The sequence below is a fragment of the Vipera berus genome, assembly GCF_964194415.1.
Source record: "Vipera berus genome assembly, chromosome: 3".
Lineage (NCBI taxonomy): Eukaryota > Metazoa > Chordata > Lepidosauria > Squamata > Viperidae > Vipera > Vipera berus.
Genome location: NC_138204.1, coordinates 3,798,015 through 3,815,107, shown reverse-complemented (window position 1 = coordinate 3,815,107; position 17,093 = coordinate 3,798,015). Strand labels below are relative to the sequence as shown.

Genomic DNA, 17,093 nt, shown 5'->3' with positions numbered 1-17,093 from the left:
TGGTGGACTTCAACTCCCAGAATTCCTCAGCCAGCATGGGGGAACTATGGCCCCTTCATGGCTGGTGGACTTCAACTCCCAGAATTCCTCAGCCAGCGTGGGGGAACTATGGCCCCTTCATGGCTGGTGGACTTCAACTCCCAGAATTCCTCAGCCAGCATGGGGGAACTATGGCCCCTTCATGGCTGGTGGACTTCAACTCCCAGAATTCCTCAGCCAGCATGGGGGAACTATGGCCCCTTCATGGCTGGTGGACTTCAACTCCCAGAATTCCTGAGCCAGCATGGGGGAACTATGGCCCCCTCATGATTTGGGGACTTCAACTCCCAGAATTCCTCAGCCAGCGTGGGGGAACTATGGCCCCTTCATGGCTGGTGGACTTCAACTCCCAGAATTCCTCAGCCAGCATGGGGGAACTATGGCCCCTTCATGGCTGGTGGACTTCAACTCCCAGAATTCCTCAGCCAGCATGGGGGAACTATGGCCCCTTCATGGCTGGTGGACTTCAACTCCCAGAATTCCTGAGCCAGCATGGGGGAACTATGGCCATACATGTCGGAAACCTGACGTAAAAGTCTCATTTAGCCACAGAAATGTTACCCTCAGTTGTGGTTTAAGTCAAGGACATAAAAAAAATGACCCATCTGTTTGTCCCTTTTCTCTAGAAATAACCAAAGCTGACCCAGTCTCTTATCTCTCTGGGCTGTTTCTCCATGTAAGGATGTGGGCTTGTGTTATTTCGCGGGGGAAACACCAGGAACAAACAAGGGGAAGTGATGAAGAATTGCACAGGGATAAGAGGGTGGGGAGGGGGGGAAAACCACATATTTTCTTTATTTTTAAGCCGGTCGGAATAAGGAAACAACTTTACAACGGTGACCTCATATTTCAGCAAGCGAGGTCAAGTCGTCTTCCAACCGTTCCCTCTCGTCTTATTTTTTTTTCTTCCCCCCCAGCTCTTCCAACGCCAGATCCAGAGGGAATCTGTCCGCGTGGTTTTTTCCCCGACGACAAACACGTCTTCTTTCCAAAGCAGGAGCTTTCGTGAGAAACACACACACACACACACACACACAAACAAAGAAAAGCTTCTGCTTTTGAGCAAAGACGCGTTGTTCATCTCGGATCGACTGCAACCAAACTCCTGGCTACCCGCCATCCCGGATCCACTCAACTCGCCCTGCAAAAAAAGCAAAAAAAACCCCCAAAAACATCCCACTTCCAAAAATCCCTCAGTCAGTAAGCAGCAGGGCCAGCAGCTGGAAGAGTCGGGAAACGAGGTCGGAGAACGTTGCGGAAGTAACATCTGGAGCCGAGTTTCGAGACTGTCCTTTCAAAGAGACCCCCGCCCCCAATCCAGCAGGGCTGGCCCTCTTCCCGTCCTTGCTCTCCCAGCTCCAGCCGTGGTCCCTGAAATAGGTGAGAGTCACCCTGAGGTCCGACCGGAGTCCGTGGCTGGGCTGCGTGGTCCCTCCATTGCAGACCCGATCCCTGGCTGCAATCGACAGGATCTTTCCTCCTGCACGGTCTCCTCCGAGTCCCGACCACGAAGCCCCTCTTGGTACCCGTCAGCACCATCAGGTTCCGTGGCCCCCAACTGTCCCAGTCAGGAAGACAAAATCCGGTCGTCCAAGGCACGGATCTCCCTTTGGCTGGCCTTCTCCGACAGACGAGTGTCCAGGGCTCACCGCCGCAGCATCTTCACCTGATTCCCGCCTCTGGCTTTTAGACAGCTGCCGCCAGCGAGTTCCCTCCGGCTGCCCTAGACGGAAGAGGAGAAACGGTTGAGTTGCCTCTTCCATAGAGTCAGCCCGCCAGGCCTTCCTACACTGTCCTCTGGGCTCCAGCTCGGGAGGGTGGGGTGGGGATGGGGCGCAAGGGAGAGAATCCAACTTTCTATGAATCTCAACAGTAGTTTGGTTCATTTTAAACGTGTGGTTTTTTTTTCCAATAAATAAAAGAATAAAATAAACTTCTCTATAAGTGGGGTAGAATAGACAGACAGAAATAGAGACGCAGATAGATAGAACAGGGGTCCCCAACCCCCGGTTTGTGGACCAGTGCCGGGCTGCAGCATGCCAGCATCTGGTCCTCGCAAACAAGCAAAGCTCCATCCACGGGATGCAGGCAGCACACAAAGCCACGCACTCTCCAGTCCGTGGAAAAACCTCTCTCCACGGAACCGGTCCCTGGGGCCCAAAAGGTTGGGGACCTCTGAGATAGAGCCAAAGGGAGAGAGAGAGAGCAGAGATAGATAGATAGATAGATAGATAGATAGATAGATAGATAGATAGATAGATAGATAGATAGATAGATAGATAGACAGACAGACAGACAGACAGACAGACAGACAGACAGACAGACAGACAGACAAGATAGAATATGTGATTAGACAGACAGATAGATGTAGGCAGATAGATAGATAGATAGATAGATAGATAGATAGATAGATAGATAGATAGATAGATAGATAGATAGATAGATAGACAGACAGACAGACAGACAGACAGACAGACAGACAGACAGACAGAATATGTGATTATCCAGGTGCCTCTTGGAGAAGGAAAATTTCACAAATCCGAAGTGCAGAGGTATTGAGTTCCTACATCGTCCTAAATCCAAGTGTGCTTTGCCCATTTATACCAGTGTGTTTCATGCTGAATAATGTAACGTGTGAATCCAAGTCACAGTGGCTTACAAAAAATCACAGTTCAAGCACAACATGTCTGAATCTAAAGAAAGCATCCAGCTTTCCAGTTCTGTCTAGGCATTGCAGCTTATCAATTATTCCCTCTTTCTATCTTCAATCTGCTCATCCTATTGTCCTACAACTAACCAACAATGATGGCAGGGTTTGCCAAGCCTAGCAACCTTAAGCGGTGTGGACTTCAACTCCCAGAATTCCCCAGTGCTTAGAAGCAAAGCCTGTAAGTCGGGGGGGGGGTCTTCAAACATGGCCCTTTGGTGACCTGTGGACTTCAACTCCCAGAATTCCTCAGCCAGCAGTTGAAGACCACCAGTTACAAAATGGCCAAGTTTGAAGACTGCTGCTGTAAGTCGTGATGGTGGTAAACTGTCACCATCCGATTGGACCACATTTTTTTGTTTTTGTTGTTTTTGCAGTGGTTGTTAAGAGAATGCAGCAATTACAGCTACTCCTCAATTTATGATGGCAGTTGGGACCACAATTTCCGCTGTTAAGCAAAGCAGTTGTTAAGTTGCACCCCGACCTGAAAACGTCCAGTACTGTAGCACCCACAAGCTCTTCCATTGTTTAATTATGCTCCCTGTCAGGAAATTCCTCCAGATTTCCAGGTTGGATCGCCCTCTGACCAGCTTCCACTGAATCATCGCTGGATCCAATGATCAGCACTGGAGGTTTTCAAGAAGAGACTGGGCAGCCATTTTTCCGGGATGGCCTAGGGCAGGGATAGGCAACCTTGGCTCTTTTATGACTCGTGGACGTCAACTCCCAGAATTCCTGAGCCAGCACACCTGACTCAGGAATTCTGGGAGTTGAAGTCCACAAGTCATAAAAGAGCCAAGGTTGCCTACCTCTGGCCTAGGGTCTTCTGCTGGAGCAGGGGGTTGGACTAGAGGACCTCCAAGGTCCCTTCCGGCTTTATTATTAACAACCTGCCTCCAGAAGCTGTGAATGCTCCAACACTGGAAGTTTTTAAGAAGAGACTGGAAAAGCCATTTGTCCGAAATGGTATAGGGATTCCTGCCTGAGCAGGGGGTTGGACTAGATGACCTCCAAGGTCCCTTCCGACTGTGTTACTCAGGGCTCTTTCCCAATTAGCCAACACTAGAGAGGAGACTGAAAGTCTTCCTGCCAAGGAGAGGCTGGATCCCCACAAGCAATTGCACCTCTGGCTTCAGCAACGGTGCAGAGTAGAATGTGTGAATGTCCCAAAGGTGCTTTTTTTCCCCCCAAAGGGCAACTGGACTTTCTTTGCTTTTGCCTTGAAGACATTTCGCTTCTCATCCAAGAAGCTTCTTCAGAAGTGACGAGAAGTGAAACGCCTTCAAGGAAAAACAAAGAAAGGATTAGAATGGAATGGAATGGAATAGAAATACAATATAGAATTAGAATTAGAATTAGAATTAGAATTAGAATTAGAATGGAATGGAATGGAATGGAATGGAATGGAATGGAATGGAATGGAATGGAATAGAATAGAATAGAATAGAATAGAATAGAATAGAATAGAATAGAATAGAATAGAATAGAATAGAATAGAATAGAATAGAATAGAAAATATGGAATGAAATTAGAATAGAATAGAATAGAATAGAATGGAATGGAATGGAATGGAATGGAATAGAATATATGGAATGGAATGGAATGGAATGGAATGGAATGGAATGGAATGGAATAGAATAGAATAGAAAATATGGAATGGAATGGAATGGAATGGAATGGAATGGAATGGAATAGAATAGAATAGAATAGAATAGAATAGAATAGAATAGAATAGAATAGAATAGAATAGAATAGAATAGAATAGAATAGAATAGAATAGAATAGAAGAATAGAAAATATGGAATGGAATGGAATGGAATGGAATGGAATGGAATGGAATGGAATAGAATAGAATAGAATAGAATAGAATAGAATAGAATAGAATAGAATAGAATAGAATAGAATAGAATAGAATAGAATAGAATAGAATAGAATAGAATAGAATAGAATAGAATAGAATCATGGAATAGAATAGAATCATGGAATAGAATAGAATCATGGAATAGAATAGAATAGAATAGAATAGAATAGAATAGAATAGAATAGAATAGAATAGAATAGAATAGAATAGAATAGAATAGAATAGAATAGAATAGAATAGAATAGAATGGGATGGGATGGGATGGGATGGGATGGGATGGGATGGGATGGGATGGGATGGGATGGGATGGGATGGAAGGGTGGTATAGAAATTAAATTAATTAATTAATTAATAAAATTAATAAAATACAATATAAAATAGAATAGAATAGAATAGAATAGAATAGAATAGAATAGAATAGAATAGAATAGAATAGAACAGATTGTAGGATAGGCTAGGATACGATAGGATAGTACAGAACTACAGATAGGGTAGTAGGACAGAACAGAACAGAACATATAATAACAGAGTTAGAAGGGGCCTTGGAGGTCATCTAGTCGAACCCCCTGCTCAGACAGGAAACCCTATATACCACTTCAGACAAATGGTTGTCCAGTCTCTTAAAAACCTCCAGTGCTGGAGCATTCACTGCTTCTGGAGGCAGGTTGTTCCACTGGTTAATTGTTCTCACTGTCAGGAAATTTCTCCTTAGTTCTAGGTTGCTTCTTCTCTCCTTGGTTAGTTTCCATCCGTTGCTTTTTGTTCTACCTTCAGGCACTTTGGAGAATAAGCTTAGTTGCCTTTTCGAAGAAAAGCGGGGGGGGGGGGGAAAGCACCTTTGGGACAGCCATGACCTGGATGCCTGAGAATCTCCATCGACACCTACGTGTGAATGCACATTCTTGCCTCTTCCTGGCTCTGAGCTCTTGAGAAGGGCTTGAGGCTAAAGGGGACCTGGAAAATCGGTGTTCGGCCTTTCCTGGAATCCAGCCGATGATCTCAGCGAAAGTTGCCCTAGCAGAGGTTGAGATGTCATCGGAATCCAGAACAGCCTGGAATCCCAGCTGCTTCCCATGCTAAGGTCCAATGGCTTTCCACGGGGTGTGTGTGTGTGTGTGTGTGTGTGTGAAGGGAAGAGAGGGAGCTTATTTGCAAAGCCACGCCCCTTGTCCCACAAGGTTTTCGACCAAGCACAGCTGGAAAAACAGCACCGCAAATACCCCTGGGGTCATGTGGAATTCTGCCTTTGGCCCGGGGGTTCCAGGCCTGTACAAAAATAGCCTTTAGAGCAGTTACTTCCCAACCTTGGCGACTTTTAAGAAAGACGGGTGGACTTCAACTCCCAGAATTCCCCAGCCAGCATGGATTTGATGAAATGGGATGAAATAAAGGGCTGAAGGGATTTCTGTAATACCAAAAAGGAAGTAGGGATAATGAGCTTGTTTATACCTGTTGAAAACAAGGTTGGAACTTCCTTCCTTCCCATTAAACTTCCTCCCTCTCTCCCTAATTATCTTTCCTTCCTTCCTTCCCTCCCATCAAATTTCCTCCCTAATTATCCTTCCTTCCTTCCCTCCTTCCTAACTTCCTCCCTCCCTCCCTCTCCTTCCTTCCCAAACTTCCTCCCTCCCTAATTATCTTTCCTTCCTTCCTTCCAATCAAACTTCCTCCCTCCCTAATTATCCTTCCTTCCTTCCTTCCTATTAAACTTCCTCCCTCCCTAACTATCCTTCCTTCCTTCCTATCAAACTTCCTCCCTCCCTAATTATCCTTCCTTCCTTCCCATCAAACTTCCTCCCTCCCTAATTATCCTTCCTTCCTTCCTTCCTATTAAACTTCCTCCCTCCCTAACTATCCTTCCTTCCTTCCCATCAAACTTCCTCCCTCCCTAATTATCCTTCCTTCCTTCCTTCCTTTCCTTTCTTTCCTTCCTTCCTTCCTTCCTTCCTTCCTTCCTTCCTTCCTATTAAACTTCCTCCCTCCCTAACTATCCTTCCTTCCCATCAAACTTCCTCCCTCCCTAATTATCCTTCCTTCCTTCCTTCCTTCCTTCCTTCCTTCCTTCCTTCCTTCCTTCCTTCCTTCCTTCCTTCCTTCCTTCCTATCTATCCTTCCCACCTCCCTCTTCTCATCTTCCTAATCAAGGAGAGAAGCAACCTAGAACTAAGTTGAAATTTCCTGACAGTGAGAACGGTTAATCAGTGGAACTGCTTGCCTCCAGAAGTTGTAGGTGCTCCATCACTGGAGGCTTTTAAGAAGAGTCTGGACAGCCTCTTGTTTGAGCAGGGGGTCGGACTAGAAGACCTCCAGGGTTATCCTGTTATCTAAGCCCAAGTTGTATGAAATCCCGTTCCATTTCTAGAAAGGACTATTTTTAAACTGCCCCCAAGTATTTGTTTGTCAGAATCTCAGAGCTGGAAAAGGAAAAAAATAAGTGACTGCAAGCTTTACCAGATCCTCCGTTTGCAGGGGCAGTTTACCTTGGAATATTAGGCAAGACAGTAAAGAGAGCAAAACAAAGCAGTGAGATTGTGATTGCTCTAACTTAGAAAAAACTCTCTAACACAATGTTTCTCAACTTTGGCCACTTTAGGAGGTGTGGACCCTCAACTCCCAGAATTCCCCAGCCAGCATATCTGTGCTCTTGAGAGTTAAGGAGTTCTTGAACAATTTAAAAGAATATTTGGACTGGTTCATCACTTCCCTATTTAATTTACTTTTAGGTACAATAGGGATAGTATGGGATAGTATGGGATAGTATGGGATAGTATGGGATAGTATAGTATAGTATAGTATAGTATAATATAGTATAGGATAGGATAGGATAGGATAGGATAGGATAGGATAGGATAGGATAGGATAGGATAGGATAGGAAATATGGAATAGAATAGAATAGAATAGAATAGAATAGAATAGAATAGAATAGAATAGAATAGAATAGAATAGAATAGAATAGAATAGAATAGAATAGAATAGAAGGTCGCTGAGGCCACCTGGAGGCTGACCTGCGTCCTCAGAGTCACCTGAGTGGTGCAAATGGGTGGGGAGCCTTCTTGGCTGCAGGATGTTTTTCTGCCCTGGGTCCCTTCATGGTTGAAGACGGGCGCAGGATGATGGGGATGAGTCTGTGTCGTCTGCATCTCCAACTAAGGTCCATGGGGTTGCCTCGAGTCGGACATGGCTTAGTAACTGAACAACAGCCCTGTGCGGCTGCAAGAATTGGACCATAAGGGTGGCTGAGCACGAAGAATTCATGCTTTTGAATTGGGGGGCTGGAGAAGACTCTGTTGTGATTCAGTGTCAGCCTGTGCTCCCAGCAGCTGAGTCGGAGGAATCTGAGGAGGAGGAGGAGGAGGAGGAGGGGTTTGGAGAGCCTTTGGTGTCGGAGGGAGGCTCTGATGCACTGCAGGACTCTCAGCCTGGCCCCTCCAGTCATGTTCCTCATGAGGCTCAGCTGTGTGAGGAGGTGGTGTCGGACTCAGAGGAGTCACAGCTGAATCTGTTCAGAGACGCTAGAAGCAGAAGGCAATCCAGCAGAGCCGAGCAGAGCAAATCAATGAGGCAACTCAGTGAGAGGAGGAGAAGGCAGTGAGAAGCCACGCCTTGGGACTGATAATAAAAGGGGAAGGTGTGGGCAGGGCTGGTTGCTGAAGGCAACCGTTCGGAGACATGCAAAGAGAATCCTGGTCTGTTCTTGCTAATCTGTTTGACTCTTGTTTGGCTCTTGTTGGATGTTTTCAATCATGTATTTTTGGTTGAAGAAAATATGCTGCTGCTTTTTTGTTTGAAAGACTTTATTATTTGGAACTGTAAATAAATTTGGGTTGGGTTTTTTTTTCCAGCCTATGGATCGTTAAAAGGAAAAAGGGGTTGTCCCTGACACGCAAACAGGGCCGGTCGTAGGCTGGAACAGAACAGACTCTTCAGAGTCCCTTGGACCTGAAGGAGATCTAAGCAGTCAATCCTTAAAAGAGGTCCGCCCTGACCGTTCTTTGGAAGAACAGACGCCGAAGCTGAAGTTCAAACACTTGGGCCATCAAATGAGAAGGCAGGACTCCTTGGAAAAGGCCCTGATGTTGGGGAAGATGAAAGGCGAAAGGGACGGCAGAGGAAGAGATGGTTAGATAACCGATGCAATGAACCTGAACCTGGGCAAACTCCAGGAGATGGTGGAGGACTACGGGCCTGGCTTTCCATGGTCCATGCAGTTGCAAGAGTCAGACACGACTTAACAACAAAAAGCTGAACCTATATGAGTTCATTCAGATATATGGGCTTGGAATAATAATAATAATAATAATAATAATAATAATAATAATAATAATAATAATAATAATAATAATAATAATAATAATAATAGTAGTAGTAGTAGTAGTAGTAGTAGTAGTAGTAGTAAAAAGTTGGAAGGGACCTTGGAGGTCTTCTAGTCCAACCCCCTGATCAGGCAGGAAACCCTATACCAGACATGTCAAACTCGTGACATCTCGTGACGTCGCGCAATGTATCGGCAATGCGGTGGGCGCGGTTTTGGGCTGGCAGTTTGACAACCCTGTCCTATACCATTTCAGACAAATGGCTGTCCAGTCTCTTCTTAAAAACTTCCAGTGTTGGAGCACCCACAACCAAGAAAGCTCCACACTCATTTGCACCATTCAGGTGACCCTGAGGACACAGGTAAAAGTCCAGGTGGCCTCAACGACCCTCTCAAAGAAGGCAAAGGACCAGCTCTCTGCAAGGAGTATAAGTCCTTCCATTCCCCACCATCCAGTCAGAACCAGAAGAAGCTTCTGGGACGAGAAGCGAAACGTCTTCAATCTAATCTGGTGAATGGGGACTGTCGCCATCCTCCACCGGAAGACAAGACAAGAAGCAAAGGATGGAAAATAATCAAGGAGAGAAGCAACCTAGAACTAAGGAGGAATTTCCTACGGGTGAAAACAATTAACCGGTATAACAGCTTGCCTCCAGAAGCTGTGGGTGCTCCGTCACTGGAAGAGACTGGACAACCGTTTGTCTGAAATGGTTCTCCTGCCTGGGCAGGGGGTTGGACTAGAAGGCCTCCGAGGTCCCTCCCATCTCTGTTCTTCTGTTAAAAACAAGAAAGTCCAGCTGACTCTTGAAAAAAAGCACCTTTGCGTCTCCCCTATTTCCAGGCTGGATTTCCTTCTGACCAGCTTCCACCCATTGCTTCTTGTCTTGACCTGGGGTGCTTTGGAGAATAAGTTGACCTCTTCTTCTCTGGGACATCCCCTCAAGTACTCATGTCACGCTAAACCAGGGGTAGGCAACCTCGGCTCTTTTATGGCTCATGGACTTCAACTCCCAGAATTCCTGAGACAGCCAAGCTGAGGGGAAAGGGAGGTTTCCAAACTGAGCCATGCTGGCTGAGGAATTCTGGGAGTTGAAGTCCACAAGCCATGAGGGGGGCATAGTTCCCCCATGCTGGCTCAGGAATTCTGGGAGTTGAAGTCCACGAGTCATGAGGGGGCGGTAGTTCCCCCATGCTGGCTCAGGAATTCTGGGAGTTGAAGTCCACGAGTCAGGAGGGGGCCATAGTTCCCCCATGCTGGCTCAGGAATTCTGGGAGTTGAAGTCCACGAGTCAGGAGGGGGCCATAGTTCCCCCATGCTGGCTCAGGAATTCTGGAAGTTGAAGTCCACGAGTTATGAAGGGGCCATAGTTCCCCCATGGTGGCTCAGGAATTCTGGGAGTTGAAGTCCACGAGTCATGAAGTGGCCATAGTTCCCCCATGCTGGCTGAGGAATTCTGGGAGTTGAAGTCCATGAGTCATGAGGGGGCCATAGATCCCCCATGCTGGCTGAGGAATTCTGGGAGTTGAAGTCCACGAGTCATGAGGGGGCCATAGTTCCCCCATGCTGGCTGAGGAATTCTGGGAGTTGAAGTCCACGAGTCATGAAGGGGCCATAGTTCCCCCATGCTGGCTGAGGAATTCTGGGAGTTGAAGTCCACGAGTCATGAAGGGGCCATAGTTCCCCCATGCTGGCTCAGGAATTCTGGGAGTTGAAGTCCACGAGTCATGAAGGGGCAATAGTTCCCCCATGCTGGCTCAGGAATTCTGGGAGTTGAAGTCCACGAGTCATGAGGGGGCCATAGTTCCCCCATGCTGGCTCAGGAATTCTGGGAGTTGAAGTCCACGAGTCATAAAAGAGCCGAGGTTGCCTACCCCTGCGCTAAACCTTCTCTTCATCAGACAAGACACACCCAGTTTCCTTAACCGTTCAGGCCTTGAATCCTTAAAAAGCCAGTCGATGTGAACCAAGCTTTATCGTGCTCCGGTGTCTGGCAGAGAACGCTCAGTTCATCCCGGTTTGTAAAAAATGTGTGACTTTTGTGTTTCAAGGACCTCAGACTTCAACCCTGAGCGACAAATATTCTCCCCTATCGGTGGTTATTTCAACCCGCATGGGCGATTTTTCACTTTGACCTGTGTTATCCGTGAGCAATGGGTATTTTGTACGGTGTATTTTTCCTTAAATTAGTTGGTGGCCACTATGAAGGAAGAATATCAAGGCGAGCCCAGGTTGTGACAGTAGCCTCGGGCGCTACCTTAAACCATGGTTAGTTTGGGCAGTCATTGGTCACTGCCAGCTCGTATCTAGTGGGAAGGAGCCCTGTAAAAAGTGTTTACCCGCCGTGCAAAGAAACATCCTCTTTGGTCTGTCCCAAACCAACTTGAGAAATTTGGTTTCGGACAGTGATTCTTCGTGATTCTGGATTCTAGCATTGCCCTCTTGAAAAGGGGCAGAGATCTCTTGATTTTTAATTTTTATTTTTCCCCATCGATTTGACTGATATTTCCTCGCTTGCCCTAAATACGGGCGAATAACCCGACGGTTCATTTGCACAGAAAGGTCATTATAGAGGGTGACCCGTTCCTTTTTTTTTTTCTTTTTTTGCCAAGGATTGTTTTTAGCAAGTTTTCCCTGGAACGCTGCAGCCAATTTTGGTCACCCTATCGCAAAAAAGATGTTGAGAGTTTGGGGGAAAAAATTCAGAGAAGAGCAACTAAGGTGATCCAAGGCCCGGAGGCTAAAACATACGAAGAACGGCTGCGGGACTTGGGTTTGGCTAGTCTAAAGAAAAGAAGAAATAGGGGAGACAGGATAGCAGTGTCCGGTATTTGGGGGGCTGCCACAAGGCAGAGGGGGGCAGGTTGTTCACCAAAGCACCAGAGGGAAGGACGAGAAACAACAGTTGGAAACCGACCAAAGAGAGAAGCAACCTGGAATTAAGGAGAAACTTCCTGACAGTGAGGACAATCAACCAGTGGAACAGCTGGACACCAGAAATCATGGGCGCTCCATCACTGGAGGTTTTTAAGAAGAGACTAGACAATCACTTGTCTAAGATGGTCTAGGTTCTCCTGCTTGAGCAGGGGGCTGGACTAGAAGACCTCCAGGGTCCCTTCCAGCTTCTATATTCTTTCCACTCTCCCAGGGAAAAAGAACACATTAAGACAACAGCTTAGTAATCGTCCTTCCTCATGAGCTTCACACGGGTTACTGAGAAGCTAAAATCCAATCCTTTTACTTCTAACTTACTTTGAACATCCTCAGTGATGGAGGAGTTCTTGGCAATAAAATTGCAGATCATATATATATATATATATATCTGACATTCCCGCTCATCCAAGCTCTGGCATTTTCAAAAATTATCCTTTGCAAGTTGCATGATATTAGTCCCTTGATTAAGAGGAGACCCCCTCAAACTGTGAGTGAAGATTTCCCTTCTGCTATTTTTAATCCTGGTTCAACTAGGACAGCAAACCACGGTTTATGCTAGTAACCTAGGCCAGTTTGATCTAATGGTTAAGGCACCAAGCTAGAAGGCAGGAGACGGTGAGTTCTAGTCCTGCCTTAGACATGAAAGCAGACTGGGTGACTTTGGGCTAGTCACCAGGAGACGGTAAGTTCTAGTCCTGCTTTAGCCATGAAAACGGGCTGGTTGACTTTGGGCCAATCGCCAGGAGACGATGAGTTCTAGTCCTGCCTTAGCCATGAAAGCAGACTGGGTGACTTTGGGCCAATCGCCAGGAGACGGTGAGTTCTAGTCCTGCCTTGGCCATGAAATGCTGGAGAAGATTCCTGCGAGTCCCTTGGACTGCAAGGCGATCAAACCGGTCAGTCCTAGAGGAGATCAACCCTGACTGCTCTTTAGAAGGCCAGATCCTGAAGTTGAAGCTCAAATACTTTGGCCACCTAATGAGAAGGAAGGACTCGCTGGAGAAGAGCCAAATGCTGGGAAAGGTGGAGGGCAAGAGAAGAAGGGGACGACAGAGAATGAGGTGGCTGGATGGAGTCACTGAAGCAGTAGGCGTGAGCTTAAATGGACTCCAGAAGATGGTAGAGGACAGGAAGGCCTGGAGGAACGTTGTCCGTGGGGTCGTGATGGGTTGGACACAACTTTGCAGCTAACAAAAAAAGCCATGAAAACGGGCTGGTTGACTTTGGGCCAATCGCCAGGAGATGGTGAGTTCTAGTCCTGCCTTAGCCATGAAAGCGGACTGGGTGACTTTCAGCCAGTTCCTTTCTCTCAGCCCAACCTACCTCACAGGATTGTTGTGGGCAGAAGAAGAGGAGGAAGGAGAGTTGGATATATTCACCATCTTGATACAGGATACAAATAAATAAACCAGTCTAGGCACTCACCTGTGTTCCAGATAGAAACTATCAAGAATGTCATTATTTTCCACTATCGGACCTTCTCCGCAAATTCTAGCCTGCCTTTTTTGGGGGTGTTAAACTAGTTTCAATTGATGGCTGAAGTAATTAAAGTGAAATCACACTTTTTTCAGTTGTCCTCAAGCCTTTGGGGGGGAATGCCTGTTTTTTCGTTAACTGCTATGCGTAAGCCCAAATGTTTATCCTGTTTTTTTCCTCCTTTTTTGGCAAAAGTGGAGTTGCGGGCACACCAAGATGCCCACCAGCCGTGGTAAATTGCAAAACCTAAACGAAAATTTCCTTCACGCCTTTTTCTTTCTTCCCAAACATCAGAACAAGATTTTTTTATTATTTATTTTTTTGTTCTTTCTGGCATATCCAATCTTCCTCTTTTTACACCCACATCAGATCCACCCAACCCTTCCTATGTTTGGCATGTGGGAATGGAATTTTCATCAAAATTTCGGTCAGGGCTGTATAGACTAAAATATTTGGCAGGCGAGGTTGCATCAAAAAAAACCCAAAACAGATAATTAACGGGGAGTTAATCAAAGGTCCAGCTCCATGCGCATCTATCTACCAAAAAGAAAATCGAGCGTGAATTATTTCAGCAGCCACTTCTAACTTATCTTTCAGAGATTTGGGACATAACCCATAATTCAAGATTGTGTGTCTAGAAGTCGTCCCATGCCACTCTAGGCTGTATGCCAAGTTATAGGACTCCTTAAAGACCATCAATATTGTTTGTTCACTATTTGCTCGTTAACAGAAAATTGAGTTTCGTCCCCTTTTTAATTCCCTGTTTTGTCAACATCAGTCAGAGGGGCTGAGTTGAAGACTAGTGTCTGGCTCGGGGAATTCTGGGAGTTGAAGTCCACCCATCTTAAAAGTAGCCAAGATTGAGAAACCCGGCTTTTACAGGAAGGCCAGGATTGCCCTGAACAAACAAGGTTTGATTTCTCATTGGCAAAAGAACCCCGCCTTTGAACATGGCACACACGAGCGTGATTTAAATATTGAATTCTAACACCAAGGATGATGCCAATCAGGATGTTGTGCATGCTAGATCTGCAACCTAGCTAAGCAGGCTGTGTGAACGCTGCTAGCCACTCCGAATCTCAGCGTAATAGATGAAGGTCTGGGTTTGTTGTTTGGGGCCCGTTTTGTGTGATCTCGGTGGCGGCAGGGAATAAGGTTATTTTAATCAGAGCTGTCCATTTGGTTTGATCTTTTATCTGCTTTTATGGATTCTGCAGTTTCGCAGGCTGCCCAATGTCAATTGGAGTTAGGTGGCCAGTAAAGTCAAATAGATAAATAAATGTGTTTTTGTAGCCATGGCTGAATAACAGGAGACAGACCTTCGGTACGTGGTCCAGAATCCTCCTTCCCTGTCTATTAATTTTCATTTCTACTAGTCCATTTTAGGATGACTCCAAGCCAGTAAAGAGAGGGTCAGAAGGCCAAAGAAGCAGAGGCAAAATAAGGACTTAGCTTGCTTATTATTGTGGTTAGTTGCACAGTCAGTCAGATGTTATTAATTTTTGCTTCTCTCCACCTTGCAAATTTATTTATATTCCTTTTAGTCCCAGCACCCTATAGCTTGTTAGGAAGGAAGGAAGGAAGGAAGGAAGGAAGGAAGGAAGGAAGGAAGGAAGGAAGGAAGGAAGGAAGGAAGGAAAGAAGGGGAGGGAGGTGAAATAGTGACAGAGAAAAAAGGGAGAGGAAAAAAAGAAAGAAAAAGTGAGACAAAAAAGAGAAAGAGGAGAAATCTAAGAGAGAGAGAGAGAGAGAGAGAGAGAGAGAGAGAGAGAGAGAGAGAATGGGAATGAGTGGAGGGGAAATAGAGACAGAGAAAACAGAGAAAAGAAAGATAAACGAGAGAAAGAGAATGAGAGGCAGGGAAAAAGAGGGAAGGGGAAATACAAACAAAGTAAAGGTGGAGAGAGAAAAGAGGAGGGAGGGAGGGAGAGAGAAAGAAAAAAAGAAAAAGAAAGAAAGAAAGAAAGAGAAAGAAAGAAGGAAGAAAGAAAGAAAGAAAGAAAGAAAGAAAGAAAGAAAGAAAGAAAGAAAGAAAGAAAGAAGGAAAGAAGGAAGGAAAGAAGGAAGGAAAGAGGGAAGGAAGGAAGGAAAGAAAGAAGGAAGCAAGGAAGGAAGGAAAGAAAGGAAAGGAAGGAAGGAAGGAAGGAAGGAAGGAAAGAAGGAAGAAAGAAAGAAAGAAAGAAAGAAAGAAAGAAAGAAAGAAAGAAAGAAAGAAAGAAAGAAAGAAAGAAAGAAAGAAAGAGAAATGCAGACAGGCAGGAGGGAGGGAGGGAGGAAAGAAAAAGAAAGAAAGAAAGAAAGAAAGAAAGAAAGAAAGAAAGAAAGAAAGAAAGAAAGAAAGAAAGAAAGAAAGAAAGAAAGAAAGATGGAAGGAAGGAAGGAAGGAAGGAAGGCAAGAAGGAAGGAAGGAAGAAAGGAAGGAAGGAAGGGGAAAGAAAGAAAGAAAGAAAGAAGGGAGGAAGGGAGGAAGGAAGGACCAAATGCCCAGCCTATAGGCAACTCCTGTGTGGGGGTGGGGGTGGGGGGTGGACTTATTCTAAGGACCAGGTGCAGGACTCGAATTCCGCAGCTCCAGGTGCAAATCCTACCAAGCCACCCAAAGCTCCTTGCGCTAGGGGAGGGGGAGCTCGGAGCCAAATTCCTCTTCCAGCCACTTTCCCCCCTCCCTCCCTCGCAGGGCTGTCGTTTTTAGGAACCCTTCGGATCCCCCTCCCGCCTTTTTCCAGCTGCCAGGGCGACCAGGCGAACCTGCCCCGTCGGGCCCGGGGCAGAGCGGGCCCCCTTCCCCACCCCCCCGAAAAAACTCACCCCTTTGCGCTGGTTGCTGAGGCAGAAGGTGCAGATGGTGCGAGGCGGTCCGGCCGTCCCTCCTTCGCCCTTGGCCCCGCAGAGGGCGCGGAAGCAGGGTTGGCCGTCCGGGCATCCCTCGCCCAGGAGCAGGACGTTAGCCAGGTGGGAGATGTAGCTGGAAGCCAGGCGGAGCGTCTCGATCTTGGAGAGCTTGCGATCCACCGGCTCGGTGGGGATCAGGGTGCGCAGGGCGCTGAAGGCCGTGTTGACGCTCTGCGTCCGGTCCCGCTCGCGGGCGTTGGCCGCTTGCCGCTGCTGCTTCACCACCACCACCGGGCCCGGACCGCCTCGGAGGCAGCGGCGGCGGCGGCGGCGGCTGCTCCCGCCCTGGCAGCAGCCGTAGGAGCGCTCCGAGGCGTCGCTCTCGCTCCGGCCTTCCTCCTCCTCCTCCTCCTCCTCCTCCTCTTCCTCCGACAGCAGGCTCAGCTCCGGGTACAGCACCTGGGCGGCCACGGGGCCCAGGACGGTGAAGGCCATGGCTGACGACCCCCCCCCACCACGCCAAAAAAAAAGAAAAAAGGGGGTGGGTGGGTGGACGGAGCGCCGCCAGCCGCTGCTGCTGCTGCTGCTGCTGCTGACCCCCCCCACGCCAAAAAAAAACACGGGGGTGGGTGCGTGGACGGAGCGCCGCCAGCCGCTGCTGCTGCTGCTGACCCCCCCACCACGCCAAAAAAAGGGGGTGGGTGGGTGGGTGGACGGAGCGCCGCCGGCCGCTGCTGCTGCTGCTGACCCCCCCCCCCACCACGCCAAAAAAAGGGGGTGGGTGGGTGGGTGGACGGAGCGCCGCCAGCCGCTGCTGCTGCTGCTGACCCCCCCCCCCACCACGCCAAAAAAAAGGAGGTGGGTGGGTGGACGGAGCGCCGCCGGCCGCTGCTGCTGCTGCTGCTACTGCTGGTGCTGACCCCCCACGCCAAA

General features: G+C 47.4%; 1 protein-coding gene across 1 annotated transcript; it reads right to left on the bottom strand.

The window, feature by feature from the left end:
- Window positions 1-817: 817 nt before the first annotated feature.
- Window positions 818-16,655, bottom strand: TCF15 (transcription factor 15; the record flags this gene model as incomplete). The annotated part of the gene is made up of 2 exons (XM_081323851.1): window positions 818-1,762; window positions 16,137-16,655. 2 exons carry the CDS (start codon window positions 16,653-16,655, stop codon window positions 1,685-1,687), a joined length of 597 nt encoding a protein of 198 aa, XP_081179977.1. The 3' UTR covers window positions 818-1,684.
- Window positions 16,656-17,093: the final 438 nt, after the last annotated feature.